This window comes from Sinohyriopsis cumingii, unplaced genomic scaffold (assembly GCF_028554795.1).
Source record: "Sinohyriopsis cumingii isolate HCF-2022 unplaced genomic scaffold, ASM2855479v2 utg001412l, whole genome shotgun sequence".
Taxonomy (NCBI): Eukaryota; Metazoa; Mollusca; class Bivalvia; order Unionida; family Unionidae; genus Sinohyriopsis; species Sinohyriopsis cumingii.
The window spans coordinates 41,227-61,736 of NW_028315996.1; the positions used below are offsets into that span (position 1 = coordinate 41,227).

Below are 20,510 nucleotides of genomic sequence, written 5' to 3' on the forward strand. Positions count from 1 at the left end.
TTATATTTTGGAAAATTGAAGGTTAGGTGGATTTTACCTTGTCTCGTTACATAGTTTGAACCCCTAGACGCAACATTGCCCAAATATTTGCATACTTTCGCTTAGACATACTTACAGGTATGCATAGATAAATATATTCACACACACACACACACACACACACACATATATATATATATATATATATATATATATATATATATATATATATATATATATATATATATATATATATATATATATATATATATATATATAGGTTACTGCATTTGTATGGGAAAATAGGAGCGAGTTTTTCGGAATGAATACTGCACGAACTTGTGAGTGCAGTATATCCTTCCGACAAAACGAGTTCATATTTTCCCATACAAATGCAGTAACCTTTTTATTATATGCTCATTTTTTTATTCAACCTAAGGTTTAATTATGTAAACAAAATACACTACAAGAAACAACGTAAATGAATGAATGCCGTATTCCAAACTAAATACACAAGCGCAGATTTGACATTACAAAATGACGTCATTATTAATGCGCACATAGCTCCGCCCAGATAAATTTGAACTTAGTCGCGAGCTCGACATAACTTTCGAAAGAAAATTGCGTGTCTAGTTAAAATTGAAATTTGCAGTCATATTGTGAATGAATGGGCATTGCAACGACTTTTCCATTTGATCTGGAGTGAATATATTTTGGTGTTTTGTTTCGATTCGACGAAAGTTTGTGATTTTGGACTAGATTCATCTGTGCAAATTATATATAAAATACATCGGATTTGAGTGGCGCGGGAGAAGCGTGTTTACGTCTGCAAATGTGTTTTTGTTTCTGTCACTGTATGTTTGAAATCATAACGTGGGGAAAATATGAAGTCTTTCAATTGCAATTTTCAAAAAGACGCTATGGAATTTAATGTGTATTTCATTTTGAGTGCAGTAAGGAGGATGCAATTGCACTTATCATCGAAATTACAGCACACTTTCGAAATGTGTAATCCAGATTGAAAACCTATGACATGACTCATGTAATTCGGATTTGCAGAATTAAGAAAAAACATTTTGAGGAAATTCAGGATGTAAAACTGTAAGTATATTTTATTTTGCCATTCTTATCACCAGCTAAAGAAAACAGTATAAGCCTTGTTATTTGTAAGGACCTAATCCGTTATTTATACAAGGTAGCTAGCCTAAATCCGTAACATTGTATCAACGCAAAATGTCAAGACAGCTGGGTTTTTTTGCAGTCTACGAAACATGTTTTAGTTCATTCAGAAACAAATAAACAACCACAACGTAAAGAGCCTTTTACGCGAGTGTACATAATTTGTTTACAAATCAAAAGTGCTGGCGTCTGAGTCCATTGTTTATTTACAAAACAAAGTAGTTTCTTTATTCACGTGAATGCTATATGTGTATTTTCGCGCGCGTTCAGTATCGGGGTATATTGAACGATTCTGTCAATGTAAAGTTAACGGGGAAAAAATGAGCATATAATATATATATATATATATATCTGTCCGAATTTACTTTATATCAGTTTCATGTATATAATAAATTTATTATTAATATACTTTATTAGTTTATAACAACTATATTAAAATCAAATATTCTGCAAATAATAATTACATCGTGTACTTCAAAACTCATATATAAATTATTAGATGTTCTTCAATAGCCATGTTTTGAAGACAAGACATATATTCTGTATATTTCCCTTGCTTTCCATTCTGGTTATAACATTAAAAGAATTGAGGCAGAGAGTATCTTAATGCGGATTACAAATGACAATCATTGTACTTTTGAAAATATTTTACATGCTTATTGTGCTGTATGTTCATTATTGTCACTTTAATATTCTGGGGCCTCGAGTGACCGAGTGGTCTAAAACGCTGTCTGTTCCGGATCACTGCCATCTCACCTCTGACTTCGTGGGTTCGAGTCCAAGGCTCGGCTAGCGTGGGTACGTGCGAAAGCCTGCCAGGTGCTTCTCGTGGGTCGGTGGTTATTCCCTGGGTTTTCCAGGGTTCTTCCTCCTCCAATTATACTGGCCGCCATGTATAGCCTATCTTGTGCTGAAAAATGGCGTTAAACCTTAGAACAACAACAACAACAAGTTTAATATTCTTGTTATTATTAAGTAGCAATAACTGAATATAATCTATTTTGAAGAGAAAATAAAGAAAACACCGCACAAATCCCTCCATCCCTTCCTCCAGCCATCTATCCATCCATACATACATTCCACATTATGTTTCATTCATTTATTAGTTTTTTGTTACCTGTTTAATAACAGAGCCTCTTCTTCCGTTCGTCCTTGGACAGGAACTTCCATGTCTTCTGTATTTTGGTTGCACTTGTCTTCTGTGCTGGCTTCTTTATGAACATGTTGTGTGCAAGGTCCTGTCTTCATAATTCGATTTCGTTCTTGTTCGTAGTCGTTGTCTCCTTTTTTCTCTTGTGATGGTCTGAAAAATGTTCTTTATTAAACATCAAATGATTCAATATACCAAAGCCAGTGTCATAGCTAGTATTTGTTTTAGGTCAGTGAAGGAGTGGTGAGGTTTGCGGTAAAGAAAATTGGAGGAAACGGAGGCAATCAGTGACACTGGATGGGCAACCATGTTTCTTTGAATGTCAGAATGACGTATATAATGAGGATTAACAAACCTAACAGCTATGCCCGGCCTTGCTTGCTCTTTTAGGCTTCAGGTACTTCCAAAAATTAACCAGTGCCGGGCTACCCAATAGGCAGTGTAGGCACCGGCCTAGGGGCTCCGCGACAACGGATCAAAATATATTGATACAACATATTAGGATATAATTTGCGAGGGGGCCTAAGGGCCTAAGGGCCACTGCAGGGTTTAAATGAAATTAAAGATAAAAGTCAGAAATTGTATAAACGCTTGAACATCACTTCAGAGCTGGTTCAAAATGACTATCAAAATTCAGTAGAAATTAGACAGTTAAATGAAGATGTATTTTAAAATATGAAATGGTAAGATCAGGTCATAGACCGACTTTATTTACCGTTACGTTAGGAAAGCTAATAAGAACAAAAAATGATAGTTGTAAAGCCTGGTGAAAAGGCAAGAAATGGTATATATATATATATATATATATATATATATATATATATATATATATATATATATATATATATTGATTGACTGATTGATTTATTTTTAACGGCGCATCGGCACTGTTAGGCTATTTAGCGCCAAACAAAGTGTTATTTCTATAATCTTTTAAAACGTATAAAAGGTCCTATATCGACCAGCGATATAAAAGAACAAATGGTAGAAATTAAAAAACGGTAAGATGATAACGGTGCAAAATAAAGCTTCCCGATCAACGGGAGATGTAAAAATGATGAATAGTTATTAAAATGGGACGGTATATGTATATTGCATAAAACTGCACAAGGTGATAGCATAAAAGTCAGAGTTTAGGGTAAATATTTACGGCTTTCAGGAACTCTATATATATATATATGTATGTATGTATATATATATATATATATATATATATATATATATATATATATATATATATATGTATGTATATTAGTGTGCCTTGACTGTGGATGTGAAGAAGCATTATACGGACATAACTGATATGCTACGTTGCAATGTGCGTAGAACATATGATACTGTGTAGTGCAATACAGTAAAATGGGTTCATCGTGTTTGGGTTGTACTTGTCGCGTTACATAGCATGAGCCATTAGGCGTAAGATTACCCATATATTTTATTCATTCACTCATACATACTTACATGTATGCATCGACAAATATATATTCATGCATATAGACATACATAAATACATTGGATTCCAACACATATTTACCTGTCCTTCTTCGCTTTATGTCTATTTCATCTATATGATAGTTGTATATTTAATATACTTTGCTAGGTTATAACAACTATATTGCAAATAAAAATATACTGCAAATAATACTTATAAGACGAACATTCAAACCCATATCTGACGTGTGGGAAATTCTTAAAAAGCCTTGTTTTGAAGATAAGACATATATTTTATATTTCTCTTGTTTTCCATGTTGGTTATAATATGAAAGAAATTGAGGCAGAAAATAAAATCTTCCTGCAGAGGACTAATAATACACATTGTACATTTGCAAATATATTGCATGTTTATGGTGTTGTTTATTCATTAATGTCGCTTTAACGTTTATGTTGCAATTATGTAAAAGAAATAACCGAATGGAATCGTATTCGAAGATATATATATATATATATATATATATATAGAGAGAGAGAGAGAGAGAGAGAGAGAGAGAGAGAGAGATTTATACATACATACATACATACATACATACATCCATCCATCCATCCATCCATCCATCCATCCATACATACATATATACATACATACCATGTTAAGTTTCCTTCATTTATTAGTTTATTGTCACCTGTTTAATAACGTATTCTTTTCATCTGTCAGTCCATGTACAGGAACTTCCATGTCTTCTGTTTTGTTCTTGTCCTTGTCTTCTGCGGAGGCTTCTTTGTGGACATTTTCAGTGCAAACTTCAGCTTTAGAACTTCGTTTTCCCTCTTCGTTTTCTTCGTTGTCTCCTTTTCCAACCTGAGATTGTCTGAAAAATGTTCTTCATTAGATAACAAAAGATTCAATATAACAAAGCTAGTGTCGTATCTAGGTTATTGATTTAGATCAAAGACGAAGTGGTGAGGTCTATAATAGAGGAAGGTGGAAAAAAAGGAGGAAATGAATTACATTGGATGGGCAAATTTTGTTTTGTTCATGTCTGAACCACTAATATAATGAGGATTAACAAATCTGACATCAATTCTCGACTTTGCATGCTCGTATAAGTTCCATGTACTTTCTAATTAACGTTAAATGTCAGAAATAATATTCAAGCTATGACAGCACTTCCAAGCTGGTCCAAAACATTGACCAAATACAGTAGAAATTAGACAAGGTAAGCGACGATGAATATTGAGACAGATTCTTGTGGGTCGGTGGTTCTTTCCGGGGCTTGCCCGGGTTAGTTTTCCACCATTTATACTAGCCGCCATGAATAGCCTATCTTATGCAGAATAATGGCATTAAACCCCATGACAATAACAACAAGAATAGTCAGTGTGGACCCAGAAAAACAAAATATATAACGGTAATTGTGCAATAATTTTCTGTTCTCTAGGAATGCAATCGACGCGGTGCACAGTGATCTCTGAAAAAACTTTGTTTTATTTTTAGTTGACAATAGGGCAGTTGGTTTGTATTTGCTAATCTGATTGCAAAGTTGTATCACAAGCAAAGAAGCAACTTCTTATAAGCGTCTGGGAACAGGTTATCGATATGATACTTGTGTTTATTTGTAATATAACTTTCGTGATATAAAAGTAGTTGGTGCCAATCCTAGCTCGCACACCTATATCAGTGTTTTTCATCATTAAGTACTGAGGTTACATTATTTTGTTTCGATGACTGCCTGTTGCCAGTGTATAAATGATATACAACTTCTATATGAAACAGTAGGCTCAGGTCATATACCAACTTTATTTAATGTATAAATGATATACAACTTCTATATGAAACAGTAGGCTCAGGTCATATACCAACTTTATTTAATGTATAAATGATATACAACTTCTATATGAAACAGTAGACTCAGGTCATATACCAACTTTATTTAATGTATAAATGATATACAACTTCTATATGAAACAGTAGGCTCAGGTCATATACCAACTTTATTTAATGTATAAATGATATACAACTTCTATATGAAACAGTAGGCTCAGGTCATATACCAACTTCATTTAATGTATAAATGATATACAACTTCTATATGAAACAGTAGGCTCAGGTCATATACCAACTTTATTTAATGTATAAATGATATACAACTTCTATATGAAACAGTAGACTCAGGTCATATGCCAAGTTTATTTAATGTTACGTTAGAAAAGCTACCAAGAACAAAACGTGATAGTTTCGACAGTGGTAAAGCGACAAGAAATGGAATATAAACTAGTGTGCTTTGACTGTAGACTAGAATAGGCTTTATACGGACATAACGGATGTGCTACGTTGTAATTTGCATATAGGATATGAAGCTGTGTTATGCAACACAATGTGTGTTCATCTTGATCATCTAGAACAGGGGTCCCAAACACGCTGCCCACCTTCATGCGGCTCGTTAAACCGTATCTAGTGGCCTGCAAAATGATTGGCGTCACAAGGTGTCATGACAGATAACAAAGGTTGTGCGGTCCTCATGCGGCCGTCAGGGTGGTTTGAGTTTGAGACCCCTGATGTAGATGGTAGTGTTACTTTGTATCGTCGTTGCAGACGCCGTTAATACTGTTTTCCTCAGTGTTAATTGTAAAGATTAAATAGTACCGGGATGGAAAGACTATAAGAAAAATTTGCATAAAGAAGTTAGGTATCATTATAACTTAAGGCGCGATAATCAAACCCTCAAACATGGTTTTCTATGGATATGATGAGGATCTCTATGAATAAGTATACGTATGCCTTGAGATTGTGTATCATTGAATAAGCTAAATACAGGACTGACTCTAACGCCAAGAAATTGAGCAGTGAGGACTTAAGTCGTTTTGGAAACATGATGTTAAGAGCGTATTGAATCCTTCCCTAGCTGATTCTGAAGTGAAGGTGACAGGCCAACAAGACATGGCTGTGATGTGATAATATCATTATTATGAAATACTTCGCTTAATTAGAGGCGAAAAAGCGGACCAGTAGTGTACTGGCTGACTTGAGCAAACATACTGCATACAGAGATATGTATTTTATACATTTACATACCATTTATAATATTATCGCTGAGTTATCGGCCGGGTACTGAATGTCTTCAAACAGAGAACGTTACGTATGCATTGGAAAAGTAGCGTGTGCTACTTATTTTTTTTTTAATAGCCTATCTGTGCATTGCTTTATTACTTCTAACTTCAGTGGAGTAATTTGAATAACAATAATCAAGTCGAAAACCAATGCTATATCTGACAAAATCAATTATGAACCTATTGCTATGGCCGCTTAATATCGAACTATTTATAATTAATTTTGGTATCAAGATGAAAAATAGAGCTCAAAGACAATCTGGTTGGCTTTAGTGGGCTAACAAGGTTTTTGACCGAAAAAATTCACTGGAGCGTTTTGAGAAATATAATGGAAAGAAACGTCTAAATTGGGAGTTGTTCGTTTGCTTCTTAACTGTTGCGGTAAACAATTCTTTGTAAGGTGTAGTCAGACAATTGATACGTCTTTCCGTTTGACAAATGGTGTGCCGCAAAGGAGTGTTCCATCACCATTATGTTTAACGTAAATATCATTACCTTATTCGTGATTTGAATAGGTCTTATATCGGATACAAGATCGGCGGTTTATTGTAAGAATAACTTCAATTGTGCTATAGATGTATCTGTATATTTGTCATATATTGGTAGATTACAAAATTATTAAGAAAAAGCGAACATTTCGCATTAAAATGTTATCAAATACAACACAAAAGACAGTATGTACCTGCCTGAAACCAAAAAATATGAAAAAGTGGCTATTCCTGAATGTATTCATTGCGGAAAGAAGCTTCTGTTTATCAATGAGCATATGTACCTTGGGCAGGTAATGCGTTCTGGTTTGCTAAATGAAAGTGTTATATAAAGACAATGCAATTCTATTTGTCTATAAATATAAATGATTTTAAGTACTTTTAAAACATGTTTTTTTCAGATGTTAAAATATTGCTTTTCAAAAGTAGTTTCAATTTTTGTAGCTTACTCCTCTGTGTACAACGTTTGCACTATCTACAATGACGCGGTTAAATATTCGTTACAACAATATATTTAGAATTATCAAGGGCAATGATAGGCGCCATAGTGTGTAATTCAGCAATAATCGATTTTTGGCGCAAATTGTTGTATTAATATATTTTGTCATATCTTCTGTGAAAGAACTGCCCTTTGTCTATGGAATTAAATCTGAAATAAAGTTATTAAATGAATGATAATATAATGCTTTTATTCACTGACATATAAACGTTAGCAATTCTTAACTCGCTTTTGTGTTTATTGTTTGTTTTATCATTGTTTTGCTAGATAAAAACAAATCTTGCGTAAATTAGCAGTGTGTGTGTGTGTGTGTGTGTGTGTGTGTGCGCGCGCGCGTTGAAAACAACTAGGCAAAGTGTATCTTGCAAAAAACCAGAAGCTTCAGAATTTTAAGCCATTTCAGAGTATAATTTTAAGAATCTATCTAAAAAGAAGACTTACTAACGGAAAGATTTCATTGTTCCTCGCCCATTTTATTTTATTGTCTTTTGTTTGGGGGGTGCACAGCGGCTGCACACCTTTACATCATTCCCAAATGCGAACTTAATTTCATTGAAAATAAATATTAACAAGAAATGTCTGCTTACAAATGATTATGTCATGAACAAGAACCGCTATTCTTACACTGTTGGACCATGCATTCAACCCGAAACGGCTCAGCCTCAAATCAGGTCATTTACATTCTGCTTTTTTCCCAGATCTGTATAAAATATTCCCCACTAGCTATTAGCTAACATATTACATATTGTCTTAGCATCAATCATGAATGCAAGATGTAATATAATCATGTAAACGCCGTTCATCGTATTCTTGAATGGACACCGTACGTATATAATAATAATAATAATAATAATAATAACAACAACAATAACTGAAACAAAATACCCGGCATCATTTCCAGATTCATTTAGCTTGTTTATGTTGTCCGAGCTCTCCGTGTCATCTGTACTCTTTGTCTCATTTTCAAAATCCGTCCTGTACAATATAAAGATGTTTTGTATTTAATTAAACATAAATACAACATATGCTAATCTGACTGTTGGTGTATATCTCGTCCAAAAGTGTCCATTCTGTTTCAATGAATACTGTTCCATTTTTTAAACTAACCATGAGTATCACTGAGATAATTAAATATACCTCGTTTTGTACTGTCTATAGCCGAGTCAATTGTATCCCCAACAAGTAATTTCTAGTCATAGCAAATCTTTTAAAATGTAATGAATACAAGTAAAAAATAAATTTGTGTTGAATTTGTTTGCTCTATCTTCCAGCTCCACATTTCTTGCACTTATAGTTATCTATGCTATTTCTTCAATACTTTGCTTTTTTATTCAATAGTTTTAAGTTTAAAATGTTTGAATGGTCAGCTTGGAGGTCGTGGTTCTTTTTAGTAACATATTATGTCTTATTTGTCCTTGGGAAAACATGAAAGAAGATATAGAGATTACTTTATTAAATTCATATTTCATTTTCAAAATTGAGATAGTTTTTTGTTGAGCATTTTATTTGGATTGTCACACGTGATGAACAATCGCCTTCCTATATATTTACAAAACTACTTTTGTGTTTTGTTCCGAGCAGGCGGAGGGAACGAGTTTGATACGGCGTAGGAATGTCGAACCCGTCAGACCGATACTATGTTTTTCTTCAGTATCAAACAAGGTCTATCTCCCAACGCTGAACAAGATACTTCAGTGGTTTTGTATTTATTACATATCCCCTCTTTATTCACACGTTCTTTTTTTTAATAAAATTTATACCTTTCAAAAATGAATTGTACATTTGGCAATGTATGAAAGATATTGTACAACCCATCCCCTCGTAAGTTACCAGGATTAGGGCTAAATAGCCATTGTAGAGTTGCGTAATTGGTCTATCTGCATTGCATATATGGTGGTTAGCTTTGAATTTTTACAAATGTTTTATGGGACATGTTAACTGATTTAATTGCATTCACATGAAAGTCAATTATTTTCCTCACTTCTTAAATGGAACATAGGTTTCGCCCAGTAAGGCCCGTCACAAGAAACTCACCTTTTCCTCTTACTTCTTAAATGGAACATAGGTTTGGACCAGTAATGTTCCGTCACATGAAAGTCACTGTTTCCCTTATTTCTTAAATGGATGATAGGTTTGGACCAGTAAGGGCCCATTTTTCTCAAACTAATTTTAATGTTTAGACACCATCAGGGCAAATTTTACAGACAAACATTAATTAAATTTCATTCAAATTGATACATTAAGCTCACGAATTTACATGTAATAAATTGTTGATGCATTGAACTTAGAGTAATACGTTAAGCATTCTAACACGCTGACAAGATTTGCATAATTCAATTTTTTGGACATAAGAAACAAGTACATTCAAAACAATATTACAGTATTGCTCTATTTACTTCTTTTTATCTTCTACTTAAAACAATTGCAAGAATTTAAAATGTAAACATACAGTTTGTTCCATGTGACCCATTACTGAAAAAGTATAAACACACTGTTACAATATGTAATTCTTCAACATTTGCGTCACAATCCAAACAGCTTCTAGTTGTATCCGCAGATTTATCAAACAAATTCCATTCCTCTGTAATTTTTTGCAGAAAATTAAAAGTCCTTCCCCTTAAGCATGTTCCTTAAAAATATAATTCCGAGGACCGTATTTTTGGAGCTTTTGACGCTGAAATGGATGATTGCTTCGGCTGGTCTTTCAGATGACTTGCATTGTAGAGTGTCTCTTGGGAATTAAATAATGGGCAGGGGATTTCCAAACGCTGATCATTTCTAATCATGCCTCGAATCTTGACATGGCTACCTGAGTGTTCGTTTAAACTTTGCTTGAATCTAAAAGATATCGATACGAGATTTCAGCGACACAGTAAACCCCCTTTTGTTTGACGTCACTCTGCACACTGCTTCATTTGATAACTCACTATCAACATTCTCTCGAAGATATTGTTGTCAGCCTCAACTAACTATAATATCTCTGCATAGCTGCCGTGAAATACACATAAACTGCCCGTCGCTACTTACGGCATTCTTCCATTATCACCAGATGTAAACAGAGCCAAACATGACTGTATTTTTACATATTCTAAAGGTGTGTTATCATTGTGAATAATTCGAAATGCATAGTAATGAATTATTCCTAATCGTTTGTAAGTGGGATATTATTTAATATTTCAAGTCGTAAAAGTAGTTCCAAGATGGGTGTACGATAGGAATGTACGATACGGAATTACAGACTGAACATCTGTATCGGACGCCAGACAAGCCATGTACGATTAAATAGGTTTGTACGAAACGCATTTACATTGCATGTTGAATCAACAGGATGATTCTGGAGATGAGAAATTTATAGAACCGTTGAGTTGACGTTATGCGCTGAAACATATAAAAGTAACGTTGTGAATTGTTGCATATTCGCAGTATATCAGAAGCTAATGTGAAACAAATATGTATACTGATGAACTGAATTTACATAGTCAATCAGAATTCGTACTCACTTGCAATTAACAGCCATTGTAGTCGTTTTTGAAGCAGGGGAAAGTTTTTCAGTGTTGTGGCTGTAGGAAGAGAGAAACACGTTTGTGTACAAAATATATAACTATATCTGCAAACTATATATATATATATATATATATATATATATATATATATATATATATATATATATATATATATAAAGTTGTATGGCTATGACTTTCAATATGACATGTATTTTACAAAACAAAAACTGCCTTCCTTTAGATGTTGTTGTACACTATGACTCACACTGGGGAGACATTCTTGCAACCTTTCTGATAACGTGCTTATCACCTATAAGTAGGGTGGCAGCTGGGTAAAACGATATATAGCTTATACATTTTCACTCATATCGCTACGATGTATGCAGTCTGGCAGTTAATAACGATGTCTAGCACTGGGGCTTCGTGCCGCAGACCTGTCCCACCCAGTCACATTATCCTCACACCAGGCCAACTAGTCCTAACACTAACCTCATAATGCTGAGCGCCAAGCGACGCAGCTGCCAGAACCATAAGTCTTTGGTCTGATTCGACCGGTGTTTGAACTCTTAACCTGCGTGACCTCCCGCATCCTATACAGCCATATTAATTATTCTAAATTTTCTTTGGCTAAAATGGTTACCGAAAGCTTTGTTGTGCAAACATAGAACATTTATGGTTAAACATTGCAGCAGGTTGCAATTACACAGTATCGATCGTATTGATAACCGCCGAGTTTATCCCGACTCTATTGGCGTTCGAAAATCAAATAGTCATCACAAATGTTTCATACAGCTGCAAAACTGTGCTCTTCCAAGAACGTTTATTGAGCAAGAAATCAGAATTCAAAGTTACTAAAACTGCATTGAGATCTAATTAATAAGTCAGCATTAAGTTTAACAGAATTTATTTGTTTGTTTTGCTATTTCGTCTGCACGAGATGTTTGGTACTCAAGTTTGATTCTAATTTCTCATATTTGCTAATTTCATAGATTATTATCACAGATATATGTACATTGTTTTAATGACTTAAACCAATATTCAAAAGCTTTAATATTTGCTCTCTGACATTGTCTGAAGCAAGTATAAAATGCATTTTGTTTCTAGCAGGCAATTAATCAGTTCGAATAATTTCTTCTCAATGTTTATCAGACGTACGATTTGCATTTTGCAAATATTTCACCTTTCTCCAGGCTTTATTTTTCCCTTATAATATAGTAATATTGCTTACGACAAAGAAATACAATATTCTTACAAATTTAATTGCAAAGACAATTCACACAGAAGTTGAGAAGAAGTAAAGAAAAATTATTTCCGCAACTGCTGCTCTGTTTGTAAATGATCTATGAGCTTCATTTTTCAATTAACAAGCTATCCCAGGATAAATCCATGAATTCCTGTAGCATGGGCTGAGTATAAGTTAAAATAAATGCTAACATAGAACTATCAGTTAACGTCAGAAATCACACTTTCTTTCGTGGCAAAAAACGAGTCAAATGTAATGCAACCAAAGTTGAAAGTACAACAATTATAATAAGATATTGAAGACAGATCTAGTACAAAAAGTCAAATATATGACAGAATATACAGAAAAGAGAGACTGAATCTTCATGTGACAGGCCGTTCTCTTCGTACAGTCGAATTTAATCGCAATTATAAAAGATTTTTGGTAAATGTTAAATTCCAAAATCACGTAATATTTACTTGTACTTCAGACCGTCAAAACTACGTCTCTATAGGATAAAATGATAGGGAACTAAATAACACGGAAAAATGTTATGAGGATAAAATATTACTGGACAAACTGTTACGGACAAAATGGTCTGGACAAAAATGATATAAAGAAAATGGTGTCGACATTATGACATGACATAAATTGTAAAGAAAAAAAATTGTAATTTTCTTGAATTGCTAACAAGAACGTTTTGCTTTAAATAAATCTTAGAAAAGGTTTTATAGTGAATTATACTTAGTCCCAAACCTGAGCCATATCTTTTATAAATGGAACGAGAATAGGTACCCGACTTGCATGAGCGCGCTTTTAATTATATTAATTTACTCCATTTGGCCAACGAAATAAATGACACCAATGTCAGAAGCAAGAATGCTAACAAATTTCATTTCGATATCCCATTGATAACTGCCTGAGAATCACCTTTAGTATAGCAAAAACCACATTCGTAATAATAATTAACGTTTCTAGGATGATTAATGATTATAAAGTCAACTTGTATATTGCGGACATATTTATAACAATACATATTGTAGATTAGATGCACTTGGTTCTAGAACCATACAACTCTAACGACAGTTTTGGTTTTATTAGATATATTTTTATGCAGCAACGAAAAGGGATATTTGGATTTGTTTTGTTGAAATCGGTTTTGATCTTATGGTCGAACATACAAATATAAATAAAAATAAAAAATATAAATATAGAGCTATTAGAGACAGACGGAAATGACGAAATTGACACAATTGATTGATTGATTGATTGATTGATTGATTTTTAACGGCGCATCGGCACTGTTAGGCTATTTAGCGCCAAACAAAGTGTTATTTCTATAATCTTTTAAAACTTATAAAAGGTCCTATATCGACCGGCGATATAAAAGAACAAATGGTTGAAATTAAAAAACGGTAAAATGATAACGGTGCAAAATAAAGCTTCCCGCTCAACGGGAGATGTAAAAATGATGAATAGGTATTAAAATGGGACGGTATATATATTGCATAAAACTGCACAAGGTGATAGCATAAAAGTCAGAGTTTAGAGTAAATATTTACGGCTTTCAAGAACTGTATAATACGAGTGATGTTTATATTATCAAAAAGTTCTTTCATGTCATGCACAATGTAATAACGATCGCGCGTAGGTTGTAGGTCAAAGCACTCTATCATAAAGTGCTTGACAGTGAATGGTTCATTGCAAGAAACGCACTCTGGTGGGTCTTCACCTTTTAGTATGTGGGTGTGGGTGATATAAGTATGACCAATTCGGATTCTTGCAATGACTACCTCCTCCCTACGAATGGTTCTGTAGGAAGGAGTCCATTCTCCTAGAGTTGGTTTGATTGCGTGAAGTTTGTTATTTACAGCATCATTCCATGATGCCTGCCACTTCTGACGTAAGAACTTTCTGATACAAGGTTTAAAATCAGTATATGGTATTTTAAAATTAGATGGTTCTTGAGAAAGGGCCATTTTAGCAGCGCGATCTGCTTTTTCGTTACCTTTAATACCAATGTGGCTAGGTAACCAACAGTATATTATATTGTGGGAGACACTCAGCTCGGTATTTTTTACAAGTATGTTTTTCAATAATGGGTTCTCCAGTTTTCTATTGTGTAGTGACTGGAGTACTGATAGCGAGTCGGAGAAGATGATAGAGTTTGAAATACGGTTCTTTTCTATATGTTGCAGAGCAAGGTCTATTGCTCTGATTTCGGCTGTAAAAATTGATGCTCCATTTGGTAAGCGAACTTGCGTTGTGTGATTTCCACAAACAAAGGCTGCAGCAGCCTTTTCCTCATCCTTTGATCCATCAGTGTAAATTCTGGTGTAGTTTTTAAATTCGGTGACGAGTTCATGGTAAGAGTTGTGGAAGACAGAAGGGTTTGTTTCGGATTTTTTTCCATCGTGTAGCGTAAAACGTACTTTTGGTTGTTTAATTAGCCAGGGTGGTGTTTCGGAGATGGATGTTTTCTGAAGTTTAGAAAGATCTATATTTGTAGTGTCAAGGCTGGATGATATTCTAATGCCAAAGGAAGGTATGGCGTTTGGTTTATTTTCGTATAAAGTTTTGTATTTGGGTTGAAAAACAGCCGAAAAAGCAGGATTCAGAGGGTTTGATTTTAATTTGAGAGCATACTGTGCGGAAAGCATTTCTCTACGATGCGATAACGGTGGTTCATTCGCCTCAGCTAGAAGGCTTTCACACGGGGATGTTTTAAATGCTCCCAGAGCCAGTCTTATTCCCTGATGATGAATTGGATCAAGCATTTTAAGATACGATTTTCTGGCTGAACCATACACAACGCAACCATAGTCTAGTTTGGAGCGAATAAACGTTCTGTATAAATTTAGGATGACTTTTCTATCAGCACCCCAGTCAGTGTGCGCTACTACTTTAAGTAGGTTAAGTACTTTTAAGCATTTAGCTTTTAAGTTCTTTAGGTGTGGAATAAAGATCAGTTTTCTGTCAAAGATTATACCTAAAAATTTGGTTTCCTCAACAACTGGAATAGGTGTTCCATCCAGAGTGAGGTTCGGTTCATCATGATGTTTTCGTAACTGACAGAAATGCATGCATACCGTTTCTGATTTCGAGAATTTGAAACCGTTTGCATTGGCCCAATTTTGAATTTTGTTTATATTTTGCTGCAGTTGCTTTGACCGATAACATATTAGAAAATCATCAACGTATAACGAGCAATCCACACCAGGAGTCAAACACTTGGTGATGCTATTAATTTTGATGTTAAAGAGCGTCACAGATAAAATACTGCCCTGGGGCACACCCATCTCTTGCTCGTGCAGATCTGAGAGGGTAGAGCCCACTCGTACTTTGAATTCTCTGTCGGAGAGAAAGTTGGATATGAAAGAGGGCAGACGGCCTTTTAGACCTAGATCGTTCAGGTCATTTAGTATCCCGTACTTCCATGTCGTGTCATAGGCCTTTTCTAAATCAAAGAAAACCGCTACTAAGTGTTCTTTCTTGATAAATGCATCTCGAATAAATGTTTCTAGTCTAACCAGATGATCGTTGGTGCTCCGGCCATACCGAAAGCCACTTTGGAAAGGAGATATTAAATTATTAGTTTTCAAGTACCAGACAAGCCGAGAATTGATCATTCGTTCCATTGTTTTGCACACACAGCTTGTGAGTGCAATTGGTCGATAGCTGTTAGGATCTGCGTTATCTTTACCGGGTTTGGGAACTGGTATTACTGTTGCCTCTTTCCAGATTTTAGGTACATTACCAGTAATCCATAAATTGTTGAAAATTTCTAGAAGGGCTGTTAATGAAGGTTCTGGGAGGTGTTTCAAAAACTGGTAATGTATTTCGTCAGGCCCAGTGGATGTATCGTGGGCCTTATTCAGAGATTCCTTCAGTTCATACATTGTAAACGGTTGATGATAACTTTCTGAGTTATTCGATGTAAATTTCAACCGTGTCTTTTCTTTGTGAGTTTTTAATCTTCTGAATGCTTCTGAGTAATTAGAGGATGAGGAATTTTTTGAGAAGCTATCAGCAAGTATGTTAACAATGTCATGTTTGGAATTGATATTCTTGTTGTTTACTTTGAGATGTCGAAAGGAATTGTATTTCCTATTTCCATTGATTTTGCGGATCGTGTCCCAAACTTTCTTTATAGAGGAACGAGAGTTTAGAGTTGAAACATATTTTTTCCATGATGTTCTTTTACTTTGTTTAATCGTGCGGCGAGCATTGGCCCGAATAATACGGTACTTAGTTAAATTTTCGGGTGTTGGACGATTATTAAAATTTTTCAGTGCTTCTCGGCGTTGTCTAATGGCCTCTTTACATTCTTTTGTGAACCATGAAATTGACACAAATGACCAATCTCTAAAACCTGCGTTGATATACGTAAATGTTTGTTACTGGAGGCCTTACATGCGTGTTACTTTTATCTAAATGATATACACATTTCGTACAAAATTATGTCTGTATGTGAACAAGAAACAAATACATTTTAAAACAGTATATGCGTAAAGGCGGGTATCTCTTGAATATTGTCATTAAGGCAGCCTGTCTTGAGGCAAAGCAATTTATTATAAAACTGTTTGTATACTAACCTTTCCAATTTCACAAATATCCCCCGTACTTCCTGGAAATTGTGATCTCTCTTCACAAGAGAAGTTTTAGGTTGGATTTCAGCTGGTTGCTTTGTTGCTTCGGGTGTAGTTTCAGCTTCAGAAAGTACATGGTTTTGACAATCTTGTTTAAGGGAATCCAAACAAGGATTCACTTTTTCCAGTCCTCCAACTTCCTCTGTCGTTCTGGATATATATATATATATATATATATATATATATATATATATATATATATATAGGCACAAACACACACACAAAACAAGCACTGAAAATAGCAGTGTAAAACTGGTGTTAAACTACCCTAAGCCTCGTTTTAATTTGTCAGGTACACAAAGTTAAATAAAATAAGTAAATTGACAAGTGAGACAAACAGGCACGACAAAACCGTAATTACTGCAAAGAATCTACACAGCGGAAAGTTGGTAGAGCAGCGAAGTCTAAGGACGTAAGCAAGTGGGTCGGTAAAATAAATATTGTCAATAAATTGTTCGATTAAAACATTTGTCCCATATACACAATGCTGTTGAAGTGGCGGTTATTTTAAACTAACAAATGTTTTGTTCTAAAATAGCATCTAGAAACTGTGTTGTGACTACCTAAAAACAAAATTAATTAAATTAAAAGCAATGGTTTACATTTCAACAAAAGGATTGATATTAAATAGCTGGAAATGGTTTTTGGCAATGTTTATTCGATATGTCTTCTTTACTATTGTTGAAATAAGTCTGTTTGGATTGTTTTTATTCGTTCATCTGGGTCTGAATGATCGCAATAGGCAAATCGAGTAGATTTATTTGGATATTCTAAGTGCTGTGCTCCACGTTGAGTTGTGGGTATTTCCAGTAAGTATTACATCACTGAAAGCGTGCCCAGAAGAATGGAAATCCTCTGCTACTTGGTTTCATCCCGATTAGTCTAGTTTGCCAAAGAGATCTGCGGAGATTCGTTCAAATATTTAATTTGTTTGTACCGCCAACACACTGTATGCTGCAAACCTTGCATGTAAGACTGGAGGTAATAGTTTCGGTGTTGCATGATTAAGTCTTGCTGCGAATATTTGACTTTTTACCTGTAAAACTGCTCGCAAACGTGTTTGCATTATTCCTAAATTGGCACGTCCAGCATTTTTTTGTCTCCACAAGGCTTTGCTATTGGGGCTGTTGTTTGACTTACTTAACTCATGGTTATCTAGATGGAACGTGAGGATGCAGGCTATTCATTACACGTTTACTTCTTCCAGTATAGAAAGTCATCACGTTTATTTTTGTTTGCTGTGGTCTTTGTATTGCGTAGGATGTCAGATCTTTGCTGTAGCCATCCTTTCGCATATGTTGGGGTCGCTCCGCTCTCTGCATCCTTAATCCATATTTACAGCATCAGAGCATAATTAATTGATTGTATAGTCCTAGAAATTCATTCACTTTGGGTGCCATATTTAATGTCTCCTCGTAGTTTTCTTCTGTATTGTTCTGGCTTTTGATACTGGCTCTATTCTTGCAGCAAATCGTCTAAATACCAAGTACTCTGGCAACGTATTCGTGGCAAGGTTTATATCTCACTCTTTCACAATCTCTTAGCAACAACACTTTGATTATTCTTTTAAGTTTCCTGATTCTGTTCATAGAAGGTTTTTTGATGATGTTCTAAGATATTTAAGCAGATAGAAGGCGGGAGAATCATAAAAGCATTTGATTTATCATTTATCTCTGTTCTTAATGCTTTTGTTTCAACATTTGAAACTGAAGATGTGACAAAGTGTATACTAGACAGGGGCCGCACATGAATTTTATATCAACACATACACGACGTTAAATATTGGAATAATCTGAATCTGTTGTTTATACCATAACTTGAACTAAATGATTTTAAAGGGTGAAAATACATTGCGAACGTTCACTCTTTAAACTGCTTTAGAACTGTATGTTGTAATATTAGTCATCATTATTAAAGCTAGACATTTCTTTATGCGACTTGCTCGCTCAGTGTCTTGACCTTGGGTCAAGATCACACGTTCGACAGCAATAACATTTCATCGGGCGCTCGATATGCAGACACTGAGCACCATGTTTATTTCAGTAAGAAATATTTTATGATACCTTGACGTTAATCATTATTTTCTGTTACATTTATGTATTAATATTTATTACTAATGCTAACTATGTGCTGCGTTAACGTATCGCTATATATTATTAATGGCGCAAATATAAGCTAATGGATTTATAGGTTTGTACCCTCTTTGTGCTAGTTTGTAAGCAAACTTGTGACCAATTATATGTCCAGTCGGTGACTTAAGTCCAAATTTCTTTCCTACCCGATGACTTCCCCATTTGGATTTTGTATGATTAGGTTAAATTTTGAAAGACATCGTTATCAATCGAGAAAGATATGTAGTCTTTTGATACACTTTAATGTTTTCCATAAAATCCTTACTACCACAATATCCTTTGGTTATTTTATTTTTAACAATACTCACTTCTGATTTCTCCAAGTGCTTTTCACACACGCCTGTTATTTTCTACTCTTTCGTCAAAAGACAGAAACTTTGGGTATAATATATATCAGTAAATGCATTGAAGAAGTCAACTGTCTACAACATTCAGGTTTATCAGCATTTATGTGAGTCGACATCCTAATGCACATCTGTTACATGCATCAGCAACTTTAGAATTTCCTTGATATTAACTATATCTTCTCATCGTAAAGAGAAGTTATAATAAGCAATAATGGCTTTTCTATGATATCTTTTAATCGTCCGGGTTTGGGGATCAGTATGATTGACAAGATATTTTGATTTTTGTGCAAACGAATTAATCACGCTTTATAGTTTCTACAGGATACTGAATTTTAAGCTAAAGAAGAAACAATTAAAACAAAAGAGGAAACATAATTAGATCTGTAATGAGATATAAAAGTAATTTATGCTATGTTCATTTCAAGGCATTCCAGGGATGTTGTTATTGTTGTAATGGGGTTTAACGCCATTTTCAGCACAAGATAGGCTATACATGGTGGAGGAAGAACCCGGGAAAAACCTGGAAAGAACCACCGACCCACGAGAAGCTGCCGGCAAGCTTTCTCATATACCCACATTAGCCGAGCCCGATACTCGAACCACGCAGACAGAGGTGAGAGGGCAGTGATCCGTAACGGTGAGCGCTTTAGACTACTCGGCCACTCGGGGCCCCCTCCAGGGATGTAACTATTTCGCTAAATAATACTTTCAATTATAAATTTGATAATGTGCAAAAGTTATGAATTTGAATAAATTTGTTTTATTTACTAATATGAGAAAATCAGCTTTTGATAACGATCCTTTAATGTCTAAGTAA

At 34.6% G+C, this 20,510-nt stretch overlaps 1 protein-coding gene across 2 annotated transcripts in view; it reads right to left on the reverse strand.

The window, feature by feature from the left end:
* LOC149772522 (uncharacterized) overlaps positions 1 to 20,510 on the reverse strand; it is a 52,818-nt gene that overhangs the window by 14,826 nt on the left and 17,482 nt on the right. For both annotated transcript variants that reach the window (XM_089947676.1, XM_089947677.1), the window contains 5 exons: positions 17,161 to 17,364; positions 11,341 to 11,400; positions 8,726 to 8,815; positions 4,429 to 4,614; positions 2,276 to 2,461 (listed from right to left, as the gene is read on the reverse strand). In XM_089947676.1, coding sequence (XP_089803802.1) covers positions 2,276 to 2,461; positions 4,429 to 4,614; positions 8,726 to 8,815; positions 11,341 to 11,357 — 479 coding nt within the window. In that variant the 5' untranslated portion in view covers positions 11,358 to 11,400; positions 17,161 to 17,364. The remainder of the gene's footprint in view (positions 1 to 2,275; positions 2,462 to 4,428; positions 4,615 to 8,725; positions 8,816 to 11,340; positions 11,401 to 17,160; positions 17,365 to 20,510) is intronic.